We start from the raw sequence: 24369 nt of genomic DNA, 5'->3' as shown, positions 1-24369 counted from the left end.
CTCTCACGTGATTTTCCCCTCCCCGGCCCTTCGCAGAGGTGCTCACCCCGCGTGGGCTTTCTCTGGGCGGCCGTCCGGCGCCCCGCTGCCCCCGGGGACGGCGCCTGCCCAGAGCTGACAAACTCAACACGTATTTCTCGCCCTTCCTGAAAGGCCCCGGCCTCGCTCTGCTCCAGCTGCCTCTTTTACACCGACTTCAAAAAAACACGTCAATGTTTAATTTAAGGGACATCTTTCCAACGAACGCCTTGGCCTATTTCCCGTTTTGAAATCCTAAGACTGTTGCTTAGTGTCGTTTACATTCAGCTTCTCCTCCAAAGCTTCCTAAAACGATACGATGGTTTAACCGACAGGTTTTCCTCTTCCTACTTTCTCCATCGTGCGGCTCTTGTGGAGACGTTTTCCCCATCGAGCTGAAGAAAGCGCAGCCAGCGACGCCTGGGCTAAGCAGCACCTTAAAATGCAGAGCCTGGATGTGACCCGGGAACCGACGGCGGCGGGTTTTTTCTGGTTCAATAAGCCAGGTGGGCGCCACCCACGCCCGGCGGCGAGCCGCCACGACACCCCAACACTGCCGCTGGCCGACCCCTCGGGGCACCGCGGTGGCTTTGCTGCGGACAGAAGGCGCCGACGTATTTTCAAAGTCATTAAAGAGGCCGTTTTTATGTCGCAACGAAGCCTGCCCCCTTCCTGCAGCCTGCGGCAGCGCTTCCCGAAGGCGCAGCCGAAAGCAGACCGCAGGGGCGCCTGGAAAACCACCGGCCAGAGGGTTGGCTCAGCCGCAGCGCCGAGGAAGGGCTAACGGGTGGCCGAGGGAAGCGGGCAGGTCCTCGCTTGCACCGTGTTTCAAAACGTTGGATTTTTCAGGAGCCTCAGCCCAAAAAGCCAAGGGTAGGGATTTTGTTAAGTGTTTTTTTTTTTTTTATCTTTTGTGTGTGTGCGTGTGTTTGTGAATGACACTTGAGCACCTGGAAACGCTCCTCTGCGTATATCACATCACAAAACCTTCCTTGAACCTCTCCCCCGATTGTCACTGAAAAGACAGACCCCCCCCCAACCCCCAAAGCTTTCTTCTCAGATGGTCAGGAGGGGTATGCAGCCCACGCCAACCCCTCCCTCGTGGCACACCATCGGGGCCATGAACGTCCAGCGGTTTGTCTCGGGGTCGTACATCTCCACCGAGCTGAGGTTGGACTGTCCGTCGTAACCCCCCACTGCGTAGAGGCGGCCACAGTTCGCAACGAGGGAGACGCGGCTCCGCCGGGTGTTCATAGGGACGATCAGGTACCACTGATCCGCCATGGAGCTGTAGACTTCGGCGATGCTGAGGAAACCCGAGCCGTCGTAGCCTCCGCAGACGAACATCTTGCTGCCCAGGGAGGCGGCTCCGTGGCGGCAGCGCTTGTTGAGCATGCTGGCGACCGGGTGCCAGGTGGCCGTGTGATGGTTGTAGTACTCCACCTGCAGTCAGAGAGAGCACACGGCATCAGGGAACAGAGTCACAGCATGGCAGGGGTGGGAAGGACCCCTGGAGCTCACCCCGTCCCACCCCTGCTGGAGCAGGCACCCCCAGAGCAGGGGCACGGGGCCGCGTCCAGGCGGGGGGTGAATGTCTCCAGGGAAGGGACCCCACAGCCTCTCTGGGCAGCCTGTGCCCCTGCTCTGGCACCTGCACAGGGAAGGGGTTTGTCCTCATGTTCAGGTGGAACTTCCCGTGTTCCAGCTTGTGCCCGTGGCCCCTTGGCCTGGCGTTGGGCACCGCTGAAAAGAGCCCGGCCCCATCCCCCTGACACCCGCCCTTCAGATATTTATAAGCACTGATGAGATCCCCCTCAGCCTTCTCTTCTCCAGGCTGAACAAGCCCAGGTCTCTCAGCCTTTCCTCACCAGGGAGATGCTCCAGCCCCTGATCCCCTTGGCAGCTCTGCGCTGGCCTTGCTCCAGCAGCTCCCTGCCCTTCTGGAACTGGGGGGCCCAGACCTGGCCGCAGCCCTGCAGGTGTGGCCTCACTGGGGCAGAGCAGAGGGGGAGGAGAACCTCCCTCGCCCTGCTGGCCACACTCCTTTCCATGCCCCCCAGGGCACCGCTGGCCCCCTTGGCCCCAAGGGCCCGGTGCTGGCTCAGGGTCACCTCGCTGCCCCCCAGCACCCCCAGGGCCTCTCAGCAGAGCCGCTCTCCAGCAGGTCCCCCCCAGCCTGTGCCGGTGCGGGGGGTTGTTCCTCCCCAGGGGCAGGACCCCGCACTGGCTCTGGTTGAATTATTATTGAATTGTTATTAGGACCCTCACTCGGGACCTACAGATCACACAGACTGTTTCAACACGCAACTGCAAGCTGGCCGGGGAGCTTGGGATTTGTTTCTTGCTTTAATACAGTATTTACTATCATTATTAGAGCTTCTCTAACACCCTGGATCTCACCAGCCATTGCGTTTCACCCCGCTCCCTGACCTCAGCCCAGTAACTTGCTGGTGAGCTGGAGCGGGTCAATGGAGGAGACCACCCTCCCCACCTGATATGCCGCAGAGACCGCAGCACATGCTCCTTTGAAGATGGTCCCTCTACCTCTCTCCCCTTTCCCCAGCTTCTGCGTGGTGTTTTAAACACAAACCTGAGCCCCAGCACCAGAAGGGTTGAACGCCCTTCGATGAAAAGCTCAATGGCCACAGGAATGTGTCTTGATTTCGAGGAATTAATTTTCCTCACGCGCACAAGATCGCGCTGCTGCCCCAAGGCAGAACCAGCCAGAGCTCCGTCATACCCAAGAGTTGCATGTCCGAGCGGTCCTTTAACAATCCCCGAAGCCTCCCCTAACCCCAGGTCAGGCTCCCCACTCTCTCTGGGCAGCCGATTTCAGCTTTAATACTTCAAACTTTCCAGTTTCTCATGTCAGACCACCACCACTCATGACGCAGCTCAAGCCGCTGTCCTGCACCCCCTGGCAAAGGGTTGGGTTTCTTCCCTTCCTCCGCACAGGAAGCTCCTCCACTTCCCCAAAAGGCTGACACCTCTTCCCTGCACGTTTGTAGAAGAGCTACCTGGCACCTCGGCGGGGGAAAAACACCCAGCCACCACCATTTTGTATCCCTCGCGTTTCTAGAGACACCATTAGATGGACCCCTTCTGCAAGGGCTCCTGCGCTGCTGAACGCGTCACGCTCGGGAACGTGCTCAGACAAGCAAGATTTGTAGTTCTTGGCTCTGGGGTACTTCAGGCTGCAGAGAACAGCCCGCCCCGATCTGCTGAGCAAGGCAGAAACGGTTATTGCTGCTCCCGGCAAACCCTTCGTTACAAATTTCTGAGGGCAGTGCATTAGCGACAGAGCCAACTCGGACACGGCGCCCCGCGCTCCCGCTCCCAAGCGGACAAACGAGTCGCTGCTGTTCTGCATCGGGTTTTTCTTTAGAGAACAGGCAGAAAACTCAAACGCAGAGCAGGTGGAAGAGGGCAAGCGGCCGCGTACCCCCAGCTCCCCCTGCTGTGAGGTTAGCTGCAAAGATAACCTGTTTCTGAAACTGAAGCCAAACATTTTGACACTGTCTCCCACAGCCCCCTCCTGGAGAGGCTGGCGGCTCAGGCTTGGGCAGGTGGACTCTTCCCTGGGTAAAAACTGGCTGGGCCGAGCCCAGAGAGTTGTGGGGAGCGGAGCTAAACCCAGCTGGCGGCCGGTCACGAGCGGGGCTCCCCAGGGCTCGGTGTTGGGGCCCGTCTTGTTTAATATCTCTATCAATCGAGGGCACCCTCAGTGAGTTTGCAGGTGACACCAAGCTGGGCAGGAGTGTCGACCTGCTGGAGGGCAGGGAGGCTCTGCAGAGGGACCTGCACAGGCTGCATCGATGGGCCGAGGCCAGTTGGGTGAGGTTTAACAAGGCCCAGGGCCGGGTCCTGCCCTCAGGTCACACCAACCCCAGGCAGCGCCCCAGGCCTGGGGCAGAGGGGCTGGGAAGTGCCCGGCGGAGAAGGCCCTGGGGGTGCTGGCTGACAGCCGGCTGGGCATGAGCCAGCAGTGCCCGGGTGGCCAAGGAGGCCACCAGCCGCCGGGCTTGTGTCAGCACTGGTGTGGCCAGCAGGAGCCGGGCAGGGATGGGGCCCCTGTGCTGGGCCCTGGGGAGGCCCCACCTCGAATGCTGGGCTCAGGTTTGGGCCCCTCGGGACAAGAAGGGCCTGGAGGGGCTGGAGCGTGTCCAGAGAAGGGCAGCGGGGCTGGGGCAGGGTCTGGAGCACAAGTGTGCTGGGGGGCGGCTGAGGGGGCTGGGGGGGTTTAGCCTGGAGAAGGGGGGGCTGAGGGGAGCCCTTCTCGCTCTCTGCAGCTGCCTGAGAGGGGCTGGAGTGAGGGGGGGGCTGGTCTCTGCTCCCAAGTCACCAGTGATGGGACGAGAGGGAACGGCCTCAGGCTGCGTCAGGGGAGGTTTAGGTTGGGTGTGAGGGAAATGCCTTCCCTGCCAGAGGGGTCAGGGGTTGGCACAGGCTGCCCAGGGAGGTGGGGGAGTCACCGTCCCTGGGGGGGTTCAAACACCGTGCAGCCGTGGCACTTGGGGACGTGGTTTAGGAGGCCTGGGGGTGTTGGGTTGGGGCTGGACTTGACGATCCCAGAGGTCTTTTCCAAGCTTTATGATTTTATAAAACAGGCACAGAAAGCAGATACCAGCCTGACATCTGGGCTACTTCAGAGCTCAAAGGGATGCAACGATACAATGATATAAAAAGCGAAGGAAGGAGGGAGACGACAAAATGCACCAACTCAATCGTTTTGGCACTGGGGAACAAGAGTAGCACTTCCACTTCAGTTCCCAGCGGGTGCCTGGCTAGCTCATTTCTTCCTGAGCAAGATGGCCATGGAAACGACTGAATTTGGTGGTGCAAACACTTACAGCACTTAGGGTACCCAGGGACAGGGCACAGAGCCTTCCCAGCCCCAGCCTGACCCTTCCGCTCGCTGCAGTAGATGAGTTTCTGCACCAGGAACCCGCACCCCGCGGACTTACGCTGTTGAAGATCTGCAGGCCGTCGTGCCCTCCCGATACATAGATCCGGCCCTCGAAGACAGTGACCCCAGCGGCGCTGCGGTTGGAACTCATGGGGGTCACCACTGTCCACCTTGCCGGGAGAGGGGAGAGGTTAGCAAGGGCTCCTGGGGCACGGCACACTCCCCGCGGGTTATTTCAACCTCAGTGGATTTTCTAGGACTGGGTACCAGTAACTCTCCTTTCACCATCACCACCTATTTTATTTAAACCATGCCTTTGTTCACTTGTGTCCAGGTCAACTGTTGCGAGGAGGGATGCCGCTCCGCTGCCAGGATATAAAGGCTTTTCCACATCATTCAACATGTTTCTTTTACAGCCCGGATGCCCAGCAGTGCCACGGCGCGGCACTACCCTAGCAGCAAAGGGATGGATAAGCTTTAGGGGATGAAGAGCTCTTACTTGTTTGTTTCTGGAGAATAGGACTCCACGGAGTTGAGGGATGAGTTTCCATCGTATCCGCCACATACGTAGATCTGGCCGTCCAGCACCACTGTTCCCATGGCACTGCAACGAACAGCAGGACCCCGTGAGATGGCCATAGGTGCTGCCACACCCTCCGTAACACGGCAGATCTGCACAGCCTGCCTTGCTCGCCGCCTGCCATCGCCTTCACCCCACCGAACCTCCTCCTCTTCCCCTTGCTTCACCGCCAGGCTGCTCAACCCCACCTGAGTTCCATCACGAAAGATGCTTGCGGCACGAGCACGCCCCGTTTTCCTCATCAGAGGAGCTAAACCAAAGCACAGGGAGAAATTTTGACCCACATCGTGGGTTAAAAAATCCCAGCAATTCTGGCTTCCCGTGAAGGACCTCCCCACTGCTCCTGGTGGGAGATAACTCTGGGGAGGGGCATCGCCGCTCGGCCTCAGGAGATGCGCTAATTGCTGTCAAACATAAAGTTCGTTAAACCAAGGCTCGTTAAACCCTGTCCTTACACCTTGTAAATCACGTGTTTGGCTCACAAAGGCTATCAAATGGGACGCTTTGGACGAGAAACCAGAATCCCACCTTGAAAACTTACTTGAAGCTTCTCATAAAAGCTCGGCAACACAATCCTCAGTGATAAAATCCCAGCACTACAGCTGGAGCCGAGCAGTTTGGACAATAACGGACATTTTCCTCCACAGAAGAGCATCCGATGCCTTTTCTGCTTGGCCTGAAGGCAGAACAACCCAACTGTGGAGGAGCAATTGCCTCTCACCGTGGGAAAAGCTCCCAGGAACCTCATTGCTATGGAAAAAAATGAGCTTTTCCACTACAAAGCAGAGCTTTGTGCCCAGGATTTCATGTACTCAGCCGCGTGCCCTGTGCTCTTCCCATGCAATCAAGGTCTCAGACCACAAAAAACCCCAAACCAGACAAACCACCGTGGCAAAGAAGTGCTGCAAAACTTGCAGGAAAGCGAAAAATTTAACAGCTCTCAGCGCCCAGGCACGAGCGCAAAGAAAACCACGGCAGAAACCCTGGCTGCCAGGAAGATGTTTAAACATAGAAGTAGCTACCGCGTTGCGGTGGGGAGGACGGGATGACCACACAACTTAATAGGTGGGTTTCAGAATAACGCAGGGTAAGCTCCCAGACCCAACCACAGAGCCATCTCCAGGCTGGCTGTGAGCTGTGCAGCTCTGTTTGTCAAGCGCAAACACCTTCTGTTTCGCTGAAAACTCCTTTCCCTAGACAATAAAAATACTCCTCTCCTTCCCAGCCAGGATTCTCTTACACTTTCTGGTTGGGAAAGAAGATGCCAGCACTGGACAGAGATGGTAAAATGGGTTTATTTGACTCCTAACAGCACAGGAGTTTCCTACATGGCGCTTACCAGTGCCTTACCTAGATTCATAGAATGGTTTGGGTGGGAAGGGACCTCTAAAGGCCATCCAGTCCAACCCCCTGCCATGAGCAGGGACATCTCCCACTAGATCAGGTTGCTCAGAGCCCCGGCCAGCCTGGCCTTGGGTGTTTCCAGGGATGGGGCATCGACCACCTCTCTGGGCAACCTGGGCCGGGGTTTCACCACCCTCAGAGTAAAGAATTTCTTCATACTATCCAGTGTAAATCTCCCCTCCTTTAGTTTAAAACTATCACCCCTTGGCCTGTCACAACAGGCCTTGCTAAAGAGGTCACCCCCACCCTTCCCACAGCCCCCCTTTAAGCACTGGGAGGCCGCAATAAGGTCTCCCCGCAGCTTCTCTCCCCCAGGCTGAACAACCCCAGCTCTCCCAGCCCGGCCTCGCAGCAGAGGGGCTCCAGCCCCCGGAGCATTTCTGTGCCCCCTCTGGCCCCGCTCCAACAGCCCCGTGTCTGTCCCGCGCTGAGGAGCCCCGAGCTGGAGGCGGCGCTGCAGGGGGGTCTCACAGAGCGGGGCAGGGGGGCAGGACCCCCTCCCTCGCCCTGCTGCCCGCGCTGCTGGGGATGCAGCCCAGGGCACGGCTGGCTCTCTGGGCTGTGAGCGCACACGGCCGGCTCGTGTCCAGCTTTTCACCCCCAGCACCCCCAAGTCCTTCTCCGCAGGGCTGCTCCCCATCCCCCCATCCCCCAGCCTGTGTTGGTACCGGGGGCTGCCCCGACCCAGGGGCAGGACCTTGCACCTACTCTCTACTATCACACCACAAACAAATGGGGCTCTGACCACCTCCTTTTAGACTCCTGCTCAAACCCTTACAGACCTCAACAGCAGAATTTTATCACTCTCTTTTAGTTTTATTTCACTCCTTGATGCCACCAAAACTGAGTCATCTCCATAGCTTGGAGCCCACACTGCTCAGCTGCTTTTTATTTACCAAGGTCTTAACGGCTTTCCTTGTAAATCAATGCTGGGATGCCCAGGTAGCTGCTGACGGTTCTCCCCTCTTCCCAGCAGGCAGTGCCCAGAATCAGCACTACTTGCCTGCCCAGGCAAATCCCACCTGCTTCCACACTGCTCCACTCTTCCTTTTTCTTTCGCTCCTTCCCCACACATTAAATTCTCATTCGGCAGCCACCCCCACCCCCCAATGCCTCCAGCCTTCCTACAACCTCATCCCCCCCCCCCCCCCCCCCCCCAGCTCCAAAGGTCCCCTTCCCACCGCACAAGCCACACGTACCTTCGCTTGCTGTTCATACTTTCTACTTTGGACCAGGAATCCATCTCCGGGTTGTAAACCTCCACAGTGCTCAGCCTTAGCTGACCGTCGTAGCCGCCGATGGCATAGAGCAGTCCGTTCACCACCGCTACCCCGACTCGGCTCCGGGCCGTCGTCATCGGCTGGCACTTCTCCCAGCGGTTGGCAATGGGATCAAAGACTTCCACCACATTCAGCGAGTCACCTGCATAAAAATTTGCTACTCAAATTAAAAGAGGAAGACCTGATAAAACACTCCACTAGCAGGCTTGCCTGTAGCAGAGCTGCGTGAGGGATAAGCGGTTGCTGCTCTGACCCCAGTGCTGGGGCTGACCCAGGGACTTTGCCTCCTTTTCTCTGGGAAAACAGCCAGGATCTCACACGTCCTGTTCTGGGCTCTCACACATCCTACTCCAGCCTCCCGCTCCCACACCAAAGTCAAGCCAGAGGCGTTTCCCAGCCACGTCTCTACACACCCGCAGATAGAGCCTGCTCTGAAAAATTCACATAAACTGCACGTCACAACGCAAAAAGATTGCGGAGTGTTCCAAAGCTTGCCCGTGCTCGGTACCCTAAGACTTGACAAGCCCTAGGCTGTGGAAGTGAGGCCTCTTATAACCTCGGAGGGGCAGCAGAGACCTGCAACGTCCCGTCTGTTGGCGTCGCTGCTTCCCGGGAGCGCAGCTTCTCTAGAGAAGTCAGCCGTGTGGTGGTGTGGCTGGGGTACCGACCCCACGCGGCAGCGCCCAGCACACACCGGCTTTTCTGACCCTACAACTCACGTTAACCAGCTTGTTTGGGGCTCCAGCAGATCGTTTCACAAACGCTTTCTGTCCCCTTTTCCCGCGCTGGCTAGGCTTGTGCAAGCGCATCGTATCGGCAGGTGTGATCCCGCGACCCCACCGACATCACCTTGAGATCTCTGGGTCCTGCTTGTTGTTGTAGGCAAGGACACCATCCTCAAAATGGTGATACTTTAAGATACGCAAGAAGAGCTGTCCTAAATAAACCTGACCTAGACAGAGTTTCTAGATGGAAGACGTTAAACTACAGGCACAGCCCCCTCGAGCGTTTCAGCGGCGGCCACAGTGCTGCATGGAGGAGGAAAAGCTCAACGCTTCACATTGGGGAAGTTCCCGATCTCATCGTCCTGCCCAGCAAACTACGCTGCTCTCCCCCCTGCAGGGAGCGGACATGCAAGGTACCTGCTGAGTTAAGTCCTCCAACGGCGTAAATCAATCCTGCGATCGAAGTACAGCACCGAGGACGGGTCTTGAACGCTGGGAGGTGCGGCCGGCGCTCTGGCATGAGGTGATAGTCTTTTGCCTCATCAACCAGATCCCTGAAATCAAAGCCAAAGAGTTAAAAGAGCTCAGTTGCTATGATGAAATCTGACTGCCTTAAGTCAGATGAAGATGTAAGCAACTGATTTTCCCTCTCCACCGCCAATACTTCTAAAAGGCAACGTGGCCCTGCTGCCAGGTTAAAACAGGGGAGGACGCTTTGTTTTCTTGTTATGCGAGGTGCTCGTCCACGGAAAGAGAGAATTTCAGGCTCCGAGACCGTGAAACCACATTCCTGCCACCTCCACCCCACTGAAAGGCACCGTCCCCTGGGTGCTTTTCTAACCCCCCGCCCAAGCCTCACCTGCATTTGTGGCAGCAGCGGACCAGGTCATCTTGCTGCACACGGTCAGTGAGAAACTGAGGTCGACAAAGGGGTAGGCGGATTTTGGACAGCAGCTCGGGTAGGAACGACTCCCGCTGGTCTCGGTCATACCGTATCCAGGCTAATGCAGCTTCAAACACCTACAGAAGAGAGGCACGGGGAACTGGAGTTTTGTTGCTTTGAGGTTTTTCCTGCAAGTCCCTACTGCTGCCAGTTGTCCGATGGAAAAGAAACCACATGTTGACAATGGTCTTCCCCTGATCTCCGATGACACGGTTTCAGGACAGGATGGCGATGCTCTGCATTGCACCAGAGGGCTCTCCCGTCGCGCGATGCTTGGCTTTGGCATTGCTTCCTCTGCCCCTGACAGTCTGCAACAACACCGACCTACTGTCCCGTGGGACGGTATGTTTAGTATGAATGTTTGCAGGGAGACAAGGGAGCTGGGAAGAGTTTTGTTAGAGGAGGTGGGACAGAATGCAAACTCTTGCTTATGTAGTGTCAAAAAAATCAGGAAATCGAGGAAGAAAAGACAATGGTGCTGCTCTGTGAAAACCAGAAGAGTGTTTTGATGAGGAGGATCCTCCTGTTTGCTTTGGATGTCTAGAGCTGAGCAGGTCACTCTGCGCTCCCTTTGCAGGCACTGGAGAGGCAGAGCTCTTCAAGGCACAGAATCACAGAATCCCAGACTGGCAGGGGCTGGAAGGGCCCTCTGGAGCTCACCCCGTCCCACCCCTGCTGGAGCAGGCACCCCCAGAGCAGGGGCACAGGGCCGCGTCCAGGCGGGGGGTGAATGTCTCCAGGGAAGGGACCCCACAGCCTCTCTGGGCAGCCTGTGCCCCTGCTCTGGCACCCGCACAGGGAAGGGGTTTGTCCTCATGTTCAGGGGGAACTTCCCGTGTTCCAGCTTGTGCCCGTGGCCCCTTGGCCTGGCGTTGGGCACCGCTGAAAAGAGCCCGGCCCCATCCCCCTGACACCCACCCTTCAGGTATTTATAGGCATTGATGAGATCCCCCCTCAGCCTTCTCTTCTCCAGGCTGAACAAGCCCAGGTCTCTCAGCCTTTCCTCCCCAGGGAGATGCTCCAGCCCCTGATCCCCTTGGCAGCTCTGCGCTGGCCTTGCTCCAGCAGCTCCCTGTCCTTCTGGAACTGGGGGGCCCAGAACTGGGCAGAGTTCACCTGCCCTGTTTCAGATGACTCCAGATTACAAAAGGAGCCCGGTGACTAGTTTAGCTGGGGACACGTACTCCTTGGTTCACAGGACTCTCACAGTTAAAGCCCGAGCTGGGCTGTCCTACACTCTGGCGCTAACGTCCAGATGACTACCTTCAAGTCCCATCACTGTCACCGAAAGCAGAGCTCCCACTGAGCAGCATCCCCAGCGGTCGTGCGGACCCGGGGTCACGCTCCAAGGCCCACATCGCACACCGCAGCCTCGCTGCTGCTCACAGGTTCAGCTCGGGGAGATCACAAACCCACCGCAGTCTCCCAGAAGCCGCAGGAGAAGTGGGCGCTGTGGTCATGGCCACCACCTCGCAGGACAGCCGCTCTCCTGTGGTCGTAGCGAAAAGTCCAGCAGTACCACTGACCAGAACAACATTATTAAGTCTTTCTTTTATGGTGGTACTTCTTCAACAGCACCATGGTGAGCTTATAGAAATAAAACAAATATACTTCCACTCTAGAAGATGCTTTATGACCAGCAGATAGGCTGCACTGTGCTAAAATACTGCCATTTCTGAAGAGGGGGCTGGCAGCTGTCAGGGCACGAGGCAACACCAGCAGGGATGGACTCTTTGGGCTCCTACCTGCCCCACAAAGAATCCACTTGGAAAAAAAGCAGCGAGACACAAATCTGTGGTACGATACATAGCAACGTGACTGGAATGTGACGCAGGTTCTCCTCCTTTCCCATTTCAGACAGCCTGATTAACGAAGCACTCTCTTACCCTACATGGAGAGAGCTATGGGTCTGCTTTTCATTTGTCACCTCCTCAGTAACCTTTTCAGACAGAGCAGGACAGATTTCCTGGCTTGAGGACGGGCTCTGTTTCTCCTGCAGACTGTCAGCCCAGCACCGGCAGATTCTTGAGGCTGTTAAAACCTCCTAAGGTTGCTCAGCCCTGTTTCTAGGGGCTTTTTTTTTTTTTTCCTCTAGGAACAAGACAGTCTAGAGGAGCTTTTTGATGGCAAATTCAGTGGGACTCACATTATAAAATGCTGCAGCACTCGCAGCAAATTCTTTACAACTCAAAACCACTCACAGAATCATTAAGGTTGGAAAAGACCTGTGAATCATCAGGTCCAACCCCCAACCCAACACCCCCAGGCCTCCTAAACCATCTCCTCAAGCACCACGACTACCCTTCTTTTAAATACCTCCAGGGACGGTGACTCCCCCACCTCTCTGGGCAGCCTGTGCCAACCCCTGACCCCTCTGGCAGGGAAGGCATTTCCCTCACACCCAACCTAAACCTCCCCTGGCGCAGCCTGAGGCCGTTCCCTCTCGTCCCGTCACTGGTGACTTGGGAGCAGAGACCAGCCCCCCCCTCACTCCAGCCCCTCTCAGGCAGCTGCAGAGAGCGAGAAGGGCTCCCCTCAGCCCCCTCTTCTCCAGCCTAAACCCCCCCAGCCCCCTCAGCCGCCCCCCAGCACACTTGTGCTCCAGACCCTGCCCCAGCCCCGCTGCCCTTCTCTGGACACGCTCCAGCCCCTCAAGGCCCTTCTTGTCCCAAGGGGCCCAAACCTGAGCCCAGCATTCGAGGTGGGGCCTCCCCAGTGCTGAGCACAGGGGCCCCATCCCTGCCCGGCCCCTGCTGGCCACACCAGTGCTGACACAAGCCCGGGGGCTGGTGGCCTCCTTGGCCACCCGGGCACTGCTGGCTCATGCCCAGCCGGCTGTCAGCCAGCACCCCCAGGGCCTTCTCCGCCGGGCACTTCCCAGCCCCTCTGCCCCAGGCCTGGGGCGCTGCCTGGGGCTGGTGTGACCCAAGGGCAGGACCCGGCCCTGGGCCTTGTTAAACCTCACACAACTGGCCTCGGCCCATCGATGCAGCCTGTGCAGGTCCCTCTGCAGAGCCTCCCTGCCCTCCAGCAGATCGACACTCCCGCCCAGCTTGGTGTCACCTGCAAACTCACTGAGGGTGCCCTCGATCCCCTCGTCCAGATCATTGATAGAGATATTAAACAAGGCTGGCCCCAAAACTGGGGAACGCTGCTTGTGACCAGAGTCAGCTCCTCTGGACTTGATCTTCAGCTCTGTGAGGAAGAGCTCCCTGCTAGTGCCCACACCCTCAGCCTCTGTTCCCCAGGACCAGCAGTTTATGAACAGTGAGGAGCAGAGCCAAAGGTCCTCAGGACCCACCAGCTTCTACTTCTACCACCAATAATCAAAACACTTCAAAGTTTTGCGAAATCTATGGTCTGAGAAACTCTACCAGGCGTTTCTCAGAGCAAGGTAACAATGGCAGCACAGACAAGAAGTGGGGCTGAGGGAGTCACCATAGCTCTATTTAGCACCTCTTCGTGTCCCCACTGTGCCAGGACACCTCAGCTTCATTCAGACCAGGCACAGGGTCATATCCCATTCCACTCCCAAGCAACCAAAAACCCTCCAAAGGAAAAACTACCTCTGCTGAGAGCTGCACCGGGTACACACCTGCTCTTCAGACTTCACATTGAGCTCATCCCTGGAAACGAGCTCCAGGACGTCTTCAAAAGGCAGTGCCAGGAACTCTTCGGACATGGATACCTCCACAAAGTGCTGATGAATGAAGCTGTTGGCAGCATCGTAGAGCACCGCACACATCATCGTCTCTGCAAACTGCCGCACTCCCAGACAGTTCTTAGGGTGAAGCCTGGGAAAGGGGGAAAAGGAGAGCAAATGTAACATCGGTTTAACGGAAGGATAAAGAGAATTACAAACAGGTTCGGTGAAGCAGCGCAAGCCTCGGAGGACATGTGATGCAGTGAAAGCCACAGCCGCGTCCTCTTCAACGACGGCAGGTTCCAGCTCACTGATCGATGCATCTACACAGAGATCTGAAGGTGAATCCACAGCAAAGCCAGAGGATGGAAACCATAACTTAAAAATGTCTACCGAGACCTGCCAGGGAGCCACTGGAGAGACTCAGCTGGCTCTGCATGAAGGGAAGCGTGGGGCTCTGCACAGCGATCCCTCCCTCCTGCAGCTCAGGGTGCCTGGGCTGTGCAGCCAGCACCTTCTTTTTCTTTAAACTCCAGTATTGGACAAAGCTGGATTCAAGCGCATTGCACAAATACCAACCATCAGTCCCTGTTCTTCCTCTTACATCTTTTCTAAGCACCACAAAACAGCTTCTGTAACAGCTTCATAAAGCCATTTCCTGAGATTAAGGAGGCTTTATCACCAAAGACGCTTTTGCAACTGGAGGTTAGACAGCGAGAAGTACTGCTGCAGGTCTGAGCCTCTTGCCAGCGCAGCCAAACAACCACTGCATAAAGCTGCTTGGTGGCACGATGAAGCTGGACAAGATGATATTCGTTACAGCTCTGTGCTCTACAGAAACCGGACGCTCCTGTCCAAACAAGCGGCCCTGCCCAGTACAGGCATGCCACTGTTCAACATGAGCCAATAGTTGTGTTGTTTTGTGGCACTAATCATCAGATACTAAACTAAATACTACCTCTATGGAGAAAATACCTTGGGTTCTGATGGTTTCAGTGTCTAATAGTCTGCAAAAACCAGGCTCAGCTATTGACAGCGGTGCCCAGACGCGCATGGGGCCGCGCCGTGACTTGCGTCTGCTTTGGGGAAAGCGCCCTCAGTCACTGCCCTGTGCTGTGCTACGAGCGAATACACAGCGCCGACGGGGGCACCCTCACGCGAGGAGGGCTCTCGGGGCTCGCGCGGGGCTTGGTTACGGCACTGCGGACCTGTCTGTGCACAGGGGGCTAAAAATATCCCAAACCTTAATTCTGTTTAAGAATGAGAGCTCAGCGTGCATACTGCAGCTCTTCGGGATGGTCAGAGTCCACCAATTTTCTTGTTATTAATCAGAAGTGGCAGGACTCGATTTAGGACACCCAGCTGCTCTTGGCAGCTTTGGGAGAACTGTAGCAGCTAAATCTGAGAAACCAAATCACCTCGCTTAACCTAGGCATAGATACACCCATCTAAGCTCACAGGGACTCAAAACTCAGCGCAACCCATCTCTTTCCAGCTCAGTGTCACATCCAATACCTCAAATAAAATGGTTTTGCAAGGAAAATGAATACTCAGTAATCTTACATAATTTAAAACAAACTGCAGAAAGTCAGGAAACTCATGGGACTGAAAGTTGAGACGCTTTAAACATGGAGGAAGAATATTTTTTCCCCCAACCCATGTTTTTAGAATACGTCTATTTAGAAGTAAAGAAAAATAACCGGCCGAGACGTTCCATGTATTTGGGAGGTACGTTTAGCATCACCCCGCGGAATCCACTGAACAGCTGCAGAGAAATCAGGCTGGGGAAACTAAAACGCGTTAGATTCCCTGGCACGATCTGGGAACGCGTGTGGTACGTTTCCAAAGAACAGCCCAGCTTTTCCGTTCCCAGATCATGCTGCCGGAACAGACTCGCGGCCAAACGCCAGCGAGGGAACTGAAAAACCTGGGATCGATTTAAGGCTCTGCCACAGCTTCCTGTCCAGCTCCTTGGCCCAGTCCCTTTGTTCCTCCCCTCTTCCACACGCAACAGCAGAAAGAATTACTGCAAGGCTGGGTTCGTTAGCGGCAGAGGCAGTCGCGCACCACTGGGATGGGTAACAGCTAACTCTTTTAAGAGCTAACTCTTAAAAAAGGGAAATGTCCACTCAGTTTTCCTCTCGGTATTAATTCCCATTGCTGGCCAAGGCCTTATATTGTGCCCCAGCATCTTATAAACCAGATAACTCATTTTACAGGCAATGAGAATGGTGAGTCTTGGGAGACACGGACCTCCTTATCACACGGCAGGAGACACCCCGCTTGTTCCCAAGCGGGGACACAGATGACTTAAAACCTTGCTGCTGTCGGTGAGCCATAAGCACAGCCGAAAGACGAGCCCTTACCTCTCTCTGAGGAAAGTGCAGCAAGCGTCTTTGATGTTCTGCAGCTGAAGGAAGCTTGCCCCCATCAGCAGAGACTGGACGTTCTGCTGATCTATTGCCAGGTGACCATTGTAGGCAAAGTTGATCAGAGCCTCAAGTGCACTAAAAAAGGGGGAGAAAGGGCAGAAAATCCACTGAATTCAAGCTGGCGTGGGACCCTACTAACAGAAAAGTATTTTCTAGCACCATTCACGCAGAGGGTTGGCTTTCAAGCCTTGCACGCGCAACGCCGAGGCCCGCAGAGCGCTCACGGTCCCCTCTGGATGGCCTCGCTCTCGTGCCTTGGGACGTTACCTGGGATCCATCCCCTGCATGACAATCTCATCCTGCTTGCACTCCATCATGTCGTTGGTGAACATGGCATGGAAGTAGGGGATAGACGCTGCCAGCACGATCCGGTGAGCGCTGAATTTATGGTCCCCTACCTAAAAGGAAAGAAAAAGGGAAGGAGGGGCGATCAGCACCATCCACTACCGGCCACACGGTCGAGGTGACTCGCTGTAGCATAGCTCCGCCAGCCCAGCAGTAACCAAGGGCTGGAAGTTGGACAATTCCCATTTGCAAACAGGGCAGCAGCCCAACCCTTAAATCCAGACTTTGGAATCCAGTTTTCCAGCCTCATAAGCCGCCATGAGTGGTCGACCGGGCAAAGATAAAACAGTATTACAGCCCAAGAGCGGGTTGTCACCAGATTGCTCACAGAGAACGGCCAGGACCGCAGAGCCAAGTGCTTACACAAATCAGCTCAGTGTTCAATGGCACGCACAGGTTTCAAACCCAGATCTGCTTCCCCCACCTGCTTGGGGCAGAAAATGCTCCCCCGCAGCCCTGCTTGCCCCTGACAGCTGGCAATCACCGATCCCACATCGCCCGTCTGGTCCCGGGGCACCCCGAGCACAGCCGCAAAGGCTCAACACGAGTCCTGGACCACAGTTATTCTGTAGAACTGAAAGCTGGGCGATGCGGACGCCCATTTCCTCTTCCTTAGCAATTCCTCTGAACCGATGCTGCGCTTACAGGTTAAATCCCACACGCTTTTCTTCTCGGCCAGCCATCCCGTACCTTCAGCTTACGCTCAGAGCCAGTCACCTTCACTGTAACCCAGAGGCTCACGGGCTCACCTTTAAACATCTGCAGGTTCACTTTCACCAGCTCTCCCATACCTGCTCACATTTATATCCTCTAAAGAACCTTCCTGAGAGATACAGAGCAAGGCTTGGAAGGGGCTTCTTCATCTCTGATTCCAGTTCTCGCTCCTGCGGACACTGTACAATATTTTATCCTCAGATTTATACAGGTCTTTAGTTACTTCTCTGTTGAGTCAGTGATATCCCCCGCCCCCCGCCTAATTTCCAGGCTAACCTGACTCATACCAGCCTATGCCCACCTGAGCTTGTGCAGAACTGCTGTTTTCCCTCACGTAACCAATATTTTCGCTTTTGAGCTTTGTTTTCCCGGGACACACAAGCTGGCACAGCAGGTCCTCTACTCTCCAGGTCATCCAAGCAGCCCCTCTCTTCTCCTCTGCGCTTCTCTACAAAAAGCTTCGTCGCCCTTTGATCTCTAGGCAGTTTATGAACAAAAATGTCGTTCACATTCAGGGTTTTCATGGTTCCCAACAGGGCCTTGCCTCTCCCTCTAGGCCCAGACCTCTCACACCCAGTAAATACGACTTGCTGGGAATTTAGAAAGCAAAATTCCTGACACGTTAAAATAAAGGAAACCCAGAGAGGAATTGGGCGCTATGCAAGATGCAAAAGCAAGCGGTGGGATTTTTTATTTTCCTTTTTAAAACAAAAGCAGACTCAACCGCCACAAATGTTTTTACAAGACTTTTCGGGTTTTTTTAAACCAGCTTGACCACCGAGCCGCTCGCTCTGCGTGCCTGCCTGCGCGACGACTGGGGCGCGCCAGCATTCAGCGTGCGGCCAGCCCACAGCGCTGCGTGTCTCGGGCACAGGGGCAAGTCTCCTCTGCCCGAGCTTCCTGGTTTAAAATAGGGCTGCAAACATCCAAACGGCTTCCAGGACTTGCTCCAGCCTGGCGGTGGCAGGGCTGCTTTTGGAGAGCTTTGCCTCCGTCCCGGTCAGCTTAGGTGCGCCTGAACCCCGGCCCATGCGGTCCACTGTGCCTGGATTGCCCTGCACAAACCCCGCTGTCCTGGATTTTGCAGAGTTCCCAGTGCCCAGAGCAAAAGCAGCAAGTGAAATGGTATGGACTGTTACAGCTCACGGGATAAAAAACTCACACAGCCGGTGACTCGTTCGCTCAAGATGGGTAAAACCCAATAACAATCTCTTCCACGAGCTCAAACCCACACGGAAGACATCTCAAAGGCTCCCAGACTTGAAAGAGCTGTGCTACAAACACCAGCAAACACTCTGCTGCTCTGTTCCCTTCTCTGCGGACTCAGCCGCTAGCTTATCTGGTGCTTCACCTCCACCTCCTGTGCCAGCATCGAGCAGGAGACAAGCTCCTGAGGCAGCTGAGCAGGAGCCAGACCTCAGTGGAAAAAGAGGCAGGACGAAGCGGGCTTGCTTGGCAGCCGAGGGCTAAGAGGATGTTCCAGGAGAGAGAGGGAAGAAGTGCAAAAGAATAAGGTCAGGAAAGCGAGGGGATGGACATTTTATACCGGCGAGCTGGTAAGGGTGCGCACGGAAGTTAAAAACAGCTCCACCAGTGCTACAGCAGCAAGTGCTGGACCACAGTATGCGCTCCCTCAACGTGCAAAACCATCACCAGCTTCCTCGTGCACACGCAGGGGGACAGGGAATCTCTGGCAAAAGGAGTCGAGACCGTGAGGACTCGCAAAGGAGCCCACGGTCAAAGAGGGGACTGAGCTCAAGGCCACAAGCCCCAGCCCTGTCTGAGCAACAAACCCTTGCAGCGCAGGGTTCCCCACCCTGATCTGACACAGCCTCTTGCGAGTACAAACCCTGGCCCGGCCTCTCTAACGCAACGGGTTTAAAAATACATATAAATAACACCGGGTTTAATGAGAAAAGCCCATAAGAGGAAGGAAGCGATTCAAGAACCTGCGCACCCCTGAAAGCTGACAAAAACCTCACTGTGTCCACGGCTGTGAGGTTTCCACTTCCTCGCTCCGCGTGGCTAACCGCCAAGCCGAGCACACGTGCACACCAACAACTTGGCTTCTGTTTGTCTCTCCGTGTAAGCGAATGACCGAGGCGCTGCTCGTGAGGGAAGCCAAGAGGTAAAGATAGATAAAGAAGGAGATTTGGGTGCTGGAGCTCTTCGTTTGGCACTTCTCACTGGTGGAAGGTTTATGTACCACCAGCCACAACCTGGTTGACTGCGATGACTAACTCGCTGCTCAGCCTGTCCACGCTCCAGTCCCGAGGCTCAGGAATACCAGACCTGCTCGGCAAGCTCCGCATGCTCTGGCGCTTCCCGGCCCGTTCCTACCCCGTGGATGAAGCCACTCCACCAGCCGCGCCTGCAGCACCCCTGGCCCAGCCCGATGAGGAATAAACACCGGTGAAACCAACACGACGGGTCTCATTATTTCCCCACCTCAACGCTGTTCTCTCGTGCATCGCACACAACGCCCGCTGGCCTGGGACACTCGCGCAGACCTGGCAGAAGCTGCAGGACTCCGGTAGCTCGGCAGCAGGACCCAGCCTGTCTTTGTTACTTCCCCAGCTCCTCAGCGCCACGTGCAGAGTAAGGTCTAAGCATCACCAGCACCATTTCGGAGCTGGGGGACCGACACCACCGCTAAAGCAACAGACACATGCCCACAGATGAAGCCTGCAGCTAAAGAGAGGTTTGTTCCTTGGTCAAGGGCAAAGGGCTGATTAAAAACTCCAGGCTATTTTCTTTCAGGCGAGATGCATTTCTGCTTTAAATTTTTTTCTTTTGCTGAAAATATTTTCAACTAAAAGGGCAGAGCATGCAGCGCGGGGAGTCACTGACCAGGAGCCGGCCTGGAGCACCCAGCTTCTGCAGGGAAACCCCTTCCTGGGTGTCTCAAACATCCCAAAACACAGGAAAGCTCCATTTTCCCTTTCAATATTTCTCTGGCTTGAAACAAGGTGAAAGAATAAGGCCTCATATCTCTAAAATTTTAAAAGACATCACGGTGCCTGAAAGGAAGTCGGTCCAACTGCAACACTTACTTTGGTTTAATATAGCTCTTAATTACAAGACGTGTTTGGATGAGCGTTCCCATCCAGGCAGCGCAGAACGTGGCCAAGCGTGCAAGAAAACACACTTTAGTTGAATTTCATTTCCACCCAAGTACAATTTGCCAAAAATCACAGGTATCCAAAGGTCATTTCGCCTTTTTAAAAACAAAAAGTAGCATTCAAACCGAATGGGCACCTATTGAAACAGTCCACCTGCTTCACACGCACACAGCGATCCTCTAGGTATAACCATCGCTAACCTTGCGACTAAAGCTAAAACCGAGTTCAACAGCAAGGTAATATTTACCCGAAACAAGCCTACGGCGTTGCCCAACAACGGGGGAAAAAGCCCCCGTTTCAGAAAATAACTGTGAAGGACAAAAGCAACACCAGCTTGGAATTGTTTCTAAGATAGATTTTTGTTTTAAAGCGGACCCGTGTGTCGGACAGCCACCTAAGCCGTGGTTAAATTCACCCATTTCAGTCCGTCACTCCAGCCCGCTGCACCCTGGGATTTCCCAGCCCTTGAGCAGCTCACCAGCGCTGCTCCCGCGTCCCTCTCCCCCACGCTCAAGGTCACTCAGCGCTTCCTGCGTCCTTTGCCAGTGCCATCGTGCTGTCACCCTCTGGGCGGCCGCGAAGGACTGTGCATCGGTAACGTCACCGCTGAACCAGACAAATACTGCCTGCAACCGCCTGCCCTTTTTCTTTCGAGGAGTTCAGCGCTGCAGCCCCAGACCTCTGCCTCCTCGCAGCAAAAGCCTTATTTTTCACCTTGGTCTCTCTGATGGATGCATATATTAAACTGCTTCTCCACTGCCCGCATTTCTCCCTAGGAAAGGCAGAAAGGAATCAAAACACAAGAGGGGTTTTATGCTCAAAGTCCAAACACAACAGATTTTAGCACTGTCCAAGAGCCTGCCCAGAGCTGAAGTTTTCCATCATGCTTCAGGGGTGCATCGCCATGACCCTGACCCATGATGGGCTGCCACCAAATGACCTTATTATAAATAATATACCTGGTTACTGCAAAAGCAATCATTTGTAGTCACTCAGCAAGATTCCTGACGGGCTAACGAGAGCTGTGTCATCACAGGGATGAAATACCTCGTGTCTGAGCAGTAGATGTTGTTTATCTTGACTTCAGTAAGGCATTCGACACTGTCTCCCATAACGCCCTCACAGGCGAGCTAAGGAAGTGTGAGCTGGGTGAGAGGACAGTGAGGTGGATTGAGAACTGGCTCAGCAACAGAGCCCAGAGGGTCGTGATCAACGGGGCAGGGTCTGGCTGGAGGCCCGTAACTAGCGGTGCTCCCCAGGGGTCTGGGCTGGGTCCAGCCCTGGTCAACACCTTCACCAATGCCCTGGACGAAGGGACAGAGCGTCCCCGCAGCAAGTTGGCTGGCGGTACCGAGGCGGGAGGAGCGGCCGATGCGCCGGCAGGCCGTGCTGCCATCCAGCGAGGGCTGGGCAGGCTGGAGAGCTGGGCCCAGGGGAGCCTCGTGGAGTTCAACCAGAGCCAGTGCGGGGTCCTGCCCCTGGGGAGGAACAGCCCCCCGCACCGGCACAGGCTGGGGGGGACCTGCTGGAGAGCGGCTCTGCTGAGAGGCCCTGGGGGTGCTGGGGGGCAGCGAGGTGACCCTGAGCCAGCACCGGGCCCTTGGGGCCAAGGGGGCCAGCGGTGCCCTGGGGGGCATGGAAAGGCGTGTGGCCAGCAGGGCGAGGGGGGTTCTCCTCCCCCTCTGCTCTGCCCCAGTGAGGCCACACCTGGGGGGCTGCGGCCAGTTCTGGGCCCCCCAGTTCCAGAAGGGCAGGGAGCTGCTGGAGCAAGGCCAGCGCAGAGCTGCCAAGGGGATCAGGGGCTGGAGCATCTCCCTGGGGAGGAAAGGCTGAGAGACCTGGGCTTGTTCAGCCGGGAGAAGAGAAGGCTGAGGGGGGATCTCATCAGTGCTTATAAATATCTGAAGGGTGGGTGTCAGGGGGATGGGGCCGGGCTCTTTTCAGCGGTGCCCAACGCCAGGCCAAGGGGCCACGGGCACAAGCTGGAACACGGGAAGCTCCCCCTGAACATGAGGACAAACCCCTTCCCTGTGCGGGTGCCAGAGCAGGGGCACAGGCTGCCCAGAGAGGCTGTGGGGTCCCTTCCCTGGAGACATTCACCCCCCGCCTGGACGCGGCCCTGTGCCCCTGCTCTGGGGGTGCCTGCTCACGCAGGGGTGGGACGGGGTGAGCTCCAGGGGTCCCCTCCAGCCCCCACCAGCCTGGGATTCTGTCTGGGCAGCACCACCCTTCCAGCCCTGAGCCACTTGGCAGCCCCCGGTGGGGTGCTCACCATTACATTAAGGAAAGGGTTTCACTCCATTTAACAGATTAACTCCACCGTGGATGACCCTGCACAGGCAGGGCAGGGTTTGAACTAACCAGAGTTGGTTTTGGCTACCTGCTGGGAGAAGCCTCAGCTCCCCACTCAGGGCTTGACCTCCTGCCCCGCTTGGTCCCCATCTAGGCACGGGGTCCCTATCTAGGATGGCACAGCTGAAGCCACATAGTTCACAAGCTCTTCCCTTGCACTGGTATTAGCACACGCCTGACCTCACCGTTCAGGGAAATACAACAGAAATAAACTGTACAAAAAAGGGAATAATTTTCTGCTGTCGTAGCAGGGGGAGTGGGAGGACTGGGACTGGCCCCTGCCAGCAGCGAGATCCATGGAGCTGCATCAGCAAAAAGCTGATCCATGCTGTGATCGCCACCAGCTGAACAGAAACTATTGCCTGGTACTGGACAAGAAAAAAACGGTGATTCCTTTTTTATTTTTTTTTTAAACTTGTTCCTGTAATGATAGAGGGCCCTCAGGGAGATTTATAAATTGTGATCTCTGGTCTAGAAGCTATCATTATGTTCATACCATCAGCACTTAATGGCAAGTCCTGAAGGAAAAACTAAATTTCTTGCTGGAGGCGAACGACAGTACCTGTTTTTCCTGTAGAAGATGAAAAATACTTCTGAGGATGAGCGTACAGTGCATGTCCTGTCAATTTATCCTTGCACCTTCTGATTCAAAAAGTGCTCCTTATCTCCAGAGCCAAATGATCTCCCTTTCTTTTGACCATATAAATATGCTTTCCTACGCTGACAGTCACGCTACAGTCATGTAAGTCTACCAAGCAAGTGAAAAAGAGCTCACGCTCTTCTTGATATCATACCACCCTACCACTGACAGGTTTCCTCTTGCTCAAAATCCATCACAGCCCCGCCCACTAATTCCAGAAGCACCAGCAGAACATTAAAAAAATATATATAGAGAAAAAGCTTTGTCCAGTTGAGAAAAACCCCATTTTTGTCCTCACTAAGTACGGCCGGCAGGGACGGGCTGCTCGGTTCCTGTTTGGATCTTACAGAGCAGCTCAGCCACACAGCCTTTGGAGCTAGCTGCCTTTTCCATCCGTAGTCAAGAGTTGTCTCGAATTATTTTTTCCCTTTTATTTTATATTTATATACTGCTGCATACGCCCCAGGACGGAGGCATCCAAAGGGCAGGATGCTGCCAACCCAGGGAGCTGGTGTCCCTGACAGCAGCAGCTCCTTCCCGACAGCAGGGTTTTATTGCCTACCTAACGTCATGGGGCAAACTGCCGAGGAACCTCCGTGAGCTGGGCTGTCACTCGGCAGGTGGCTTCCCTGGCTCTGCGTCATCACGGGACATGTGTCTAAACCAGGGTCTCGGTTGGGGATTTTGGCTTTCAGCTGAAGGTGGAAGCTCTCATTTGCAAGAGCAGGCTGTCTCAGGGCAATACCTGCAATGTTAGAGAAGTCAGGAGCTCCTGTTGAGTTACACACAGATCAGCGCCTTTATCTTCCACTTTCTGAGCCTGGAGTTCAGGACTGTCTCCAGGCGCAAATGAAATCACCACAAACTTAATCACATCCACGTCACTAAGCCAGAATCAGTTGTTTACACCAGCCCCAAAAAGAGAAATACCCCAGCAGCTCCAGATCACCAAGCTCACTGGGAAGAGGCTTGAGGATAAGTCCTTCAGGCAGGACTGTCATCCCTTTCAGAGCCTCAGCAGAACAGCTTACCATTCAGAAGATTCCCACCTTTATGCAAGGACGTGCTGTTTTACACGACATCATTTTAGGTGCCTTTCTTTCAAGGCAAAAGATACTGTTTACCAGAATCAAGAGCAGAACCACTGCTTGCAAAGCATCCCTTCTGACCACAAATGTTACAGAATTCCCTTCCAACGCATTCTCTAGCAGGGTCATAAAAAGCTCTCCCTTGCACTCCCACGTCCACTAAATGTTAACAAGTTC

At 55.2% G+C, this 24369-nt stretch overlaps 1 protein-coding gene across 2 annotated transcripts in view; it reads right to left on the bottom strand.

Moving 5' to 3' along the window:
* Positions 1-199: 199 nt before the first annotated feature.
* KLHL18 (kelch like family member 18) overlaps positions 200-24369 on the bottom strand; it is a 31283-nt gene continuing 7113 nt past the window's right edge. Inside the window, exons 2-10 of one of the 2 annotated variants that reach the window (XM_064445254.1) lie at positions 16199-16329; positions 15866-16006; positions 13452-13650; positions 9773-9933; positions 9331-9467; positions 8108-8345; positions 5424-5528; positions 4983-5094; positions 200-1461 (exon numbers count right to left, since the gene is read on the bottom strand). In XM_064445254.1, coding sequence (XP_064301324.1) covers positions 1075-1461; positions 4983-5094; positions 5424-5528; positions 8108-8345; positions 9331-9467; positions 9773-9933; positions 13452-13650; positions 15866-16006; positions 16199-16329 — 1611 coding nt within the window. In that variant the 3' untranslated portion in view covers positions 200-1074. The remainder of the gene's footprint in view (positions 1462-4982; positions 5095-5423; positions 5529-8107; positions 8346-9330; positions 9468-9772; positions 9934-13451; positions 13651-15865; positions 16007-16198; positions 16330-24369) is intronic. The other variant, XM_064445255.1, reaches the window with a different exon arrangement.

This window comes from Phalacrocorax carbo, chromosome 2 (assembly GCF_963921805.1).
Source record: "Phalacrocorax carbo chromosome 2, bPhaCar2.1, whole genome shotgun sequence".
Taxonomy (NCBI): Eukaryota; Metazoa; Chordata; class Aves; order Suliformes; family Phalacrocoracidae; genus Phalacrocorax; species Phalacrocorax carbo.
The sequence above is the reverse complement of the archived record's forward strand: the minus strand, read 5'-3'. Positions and strand labels throughout refer to the sequence as shown.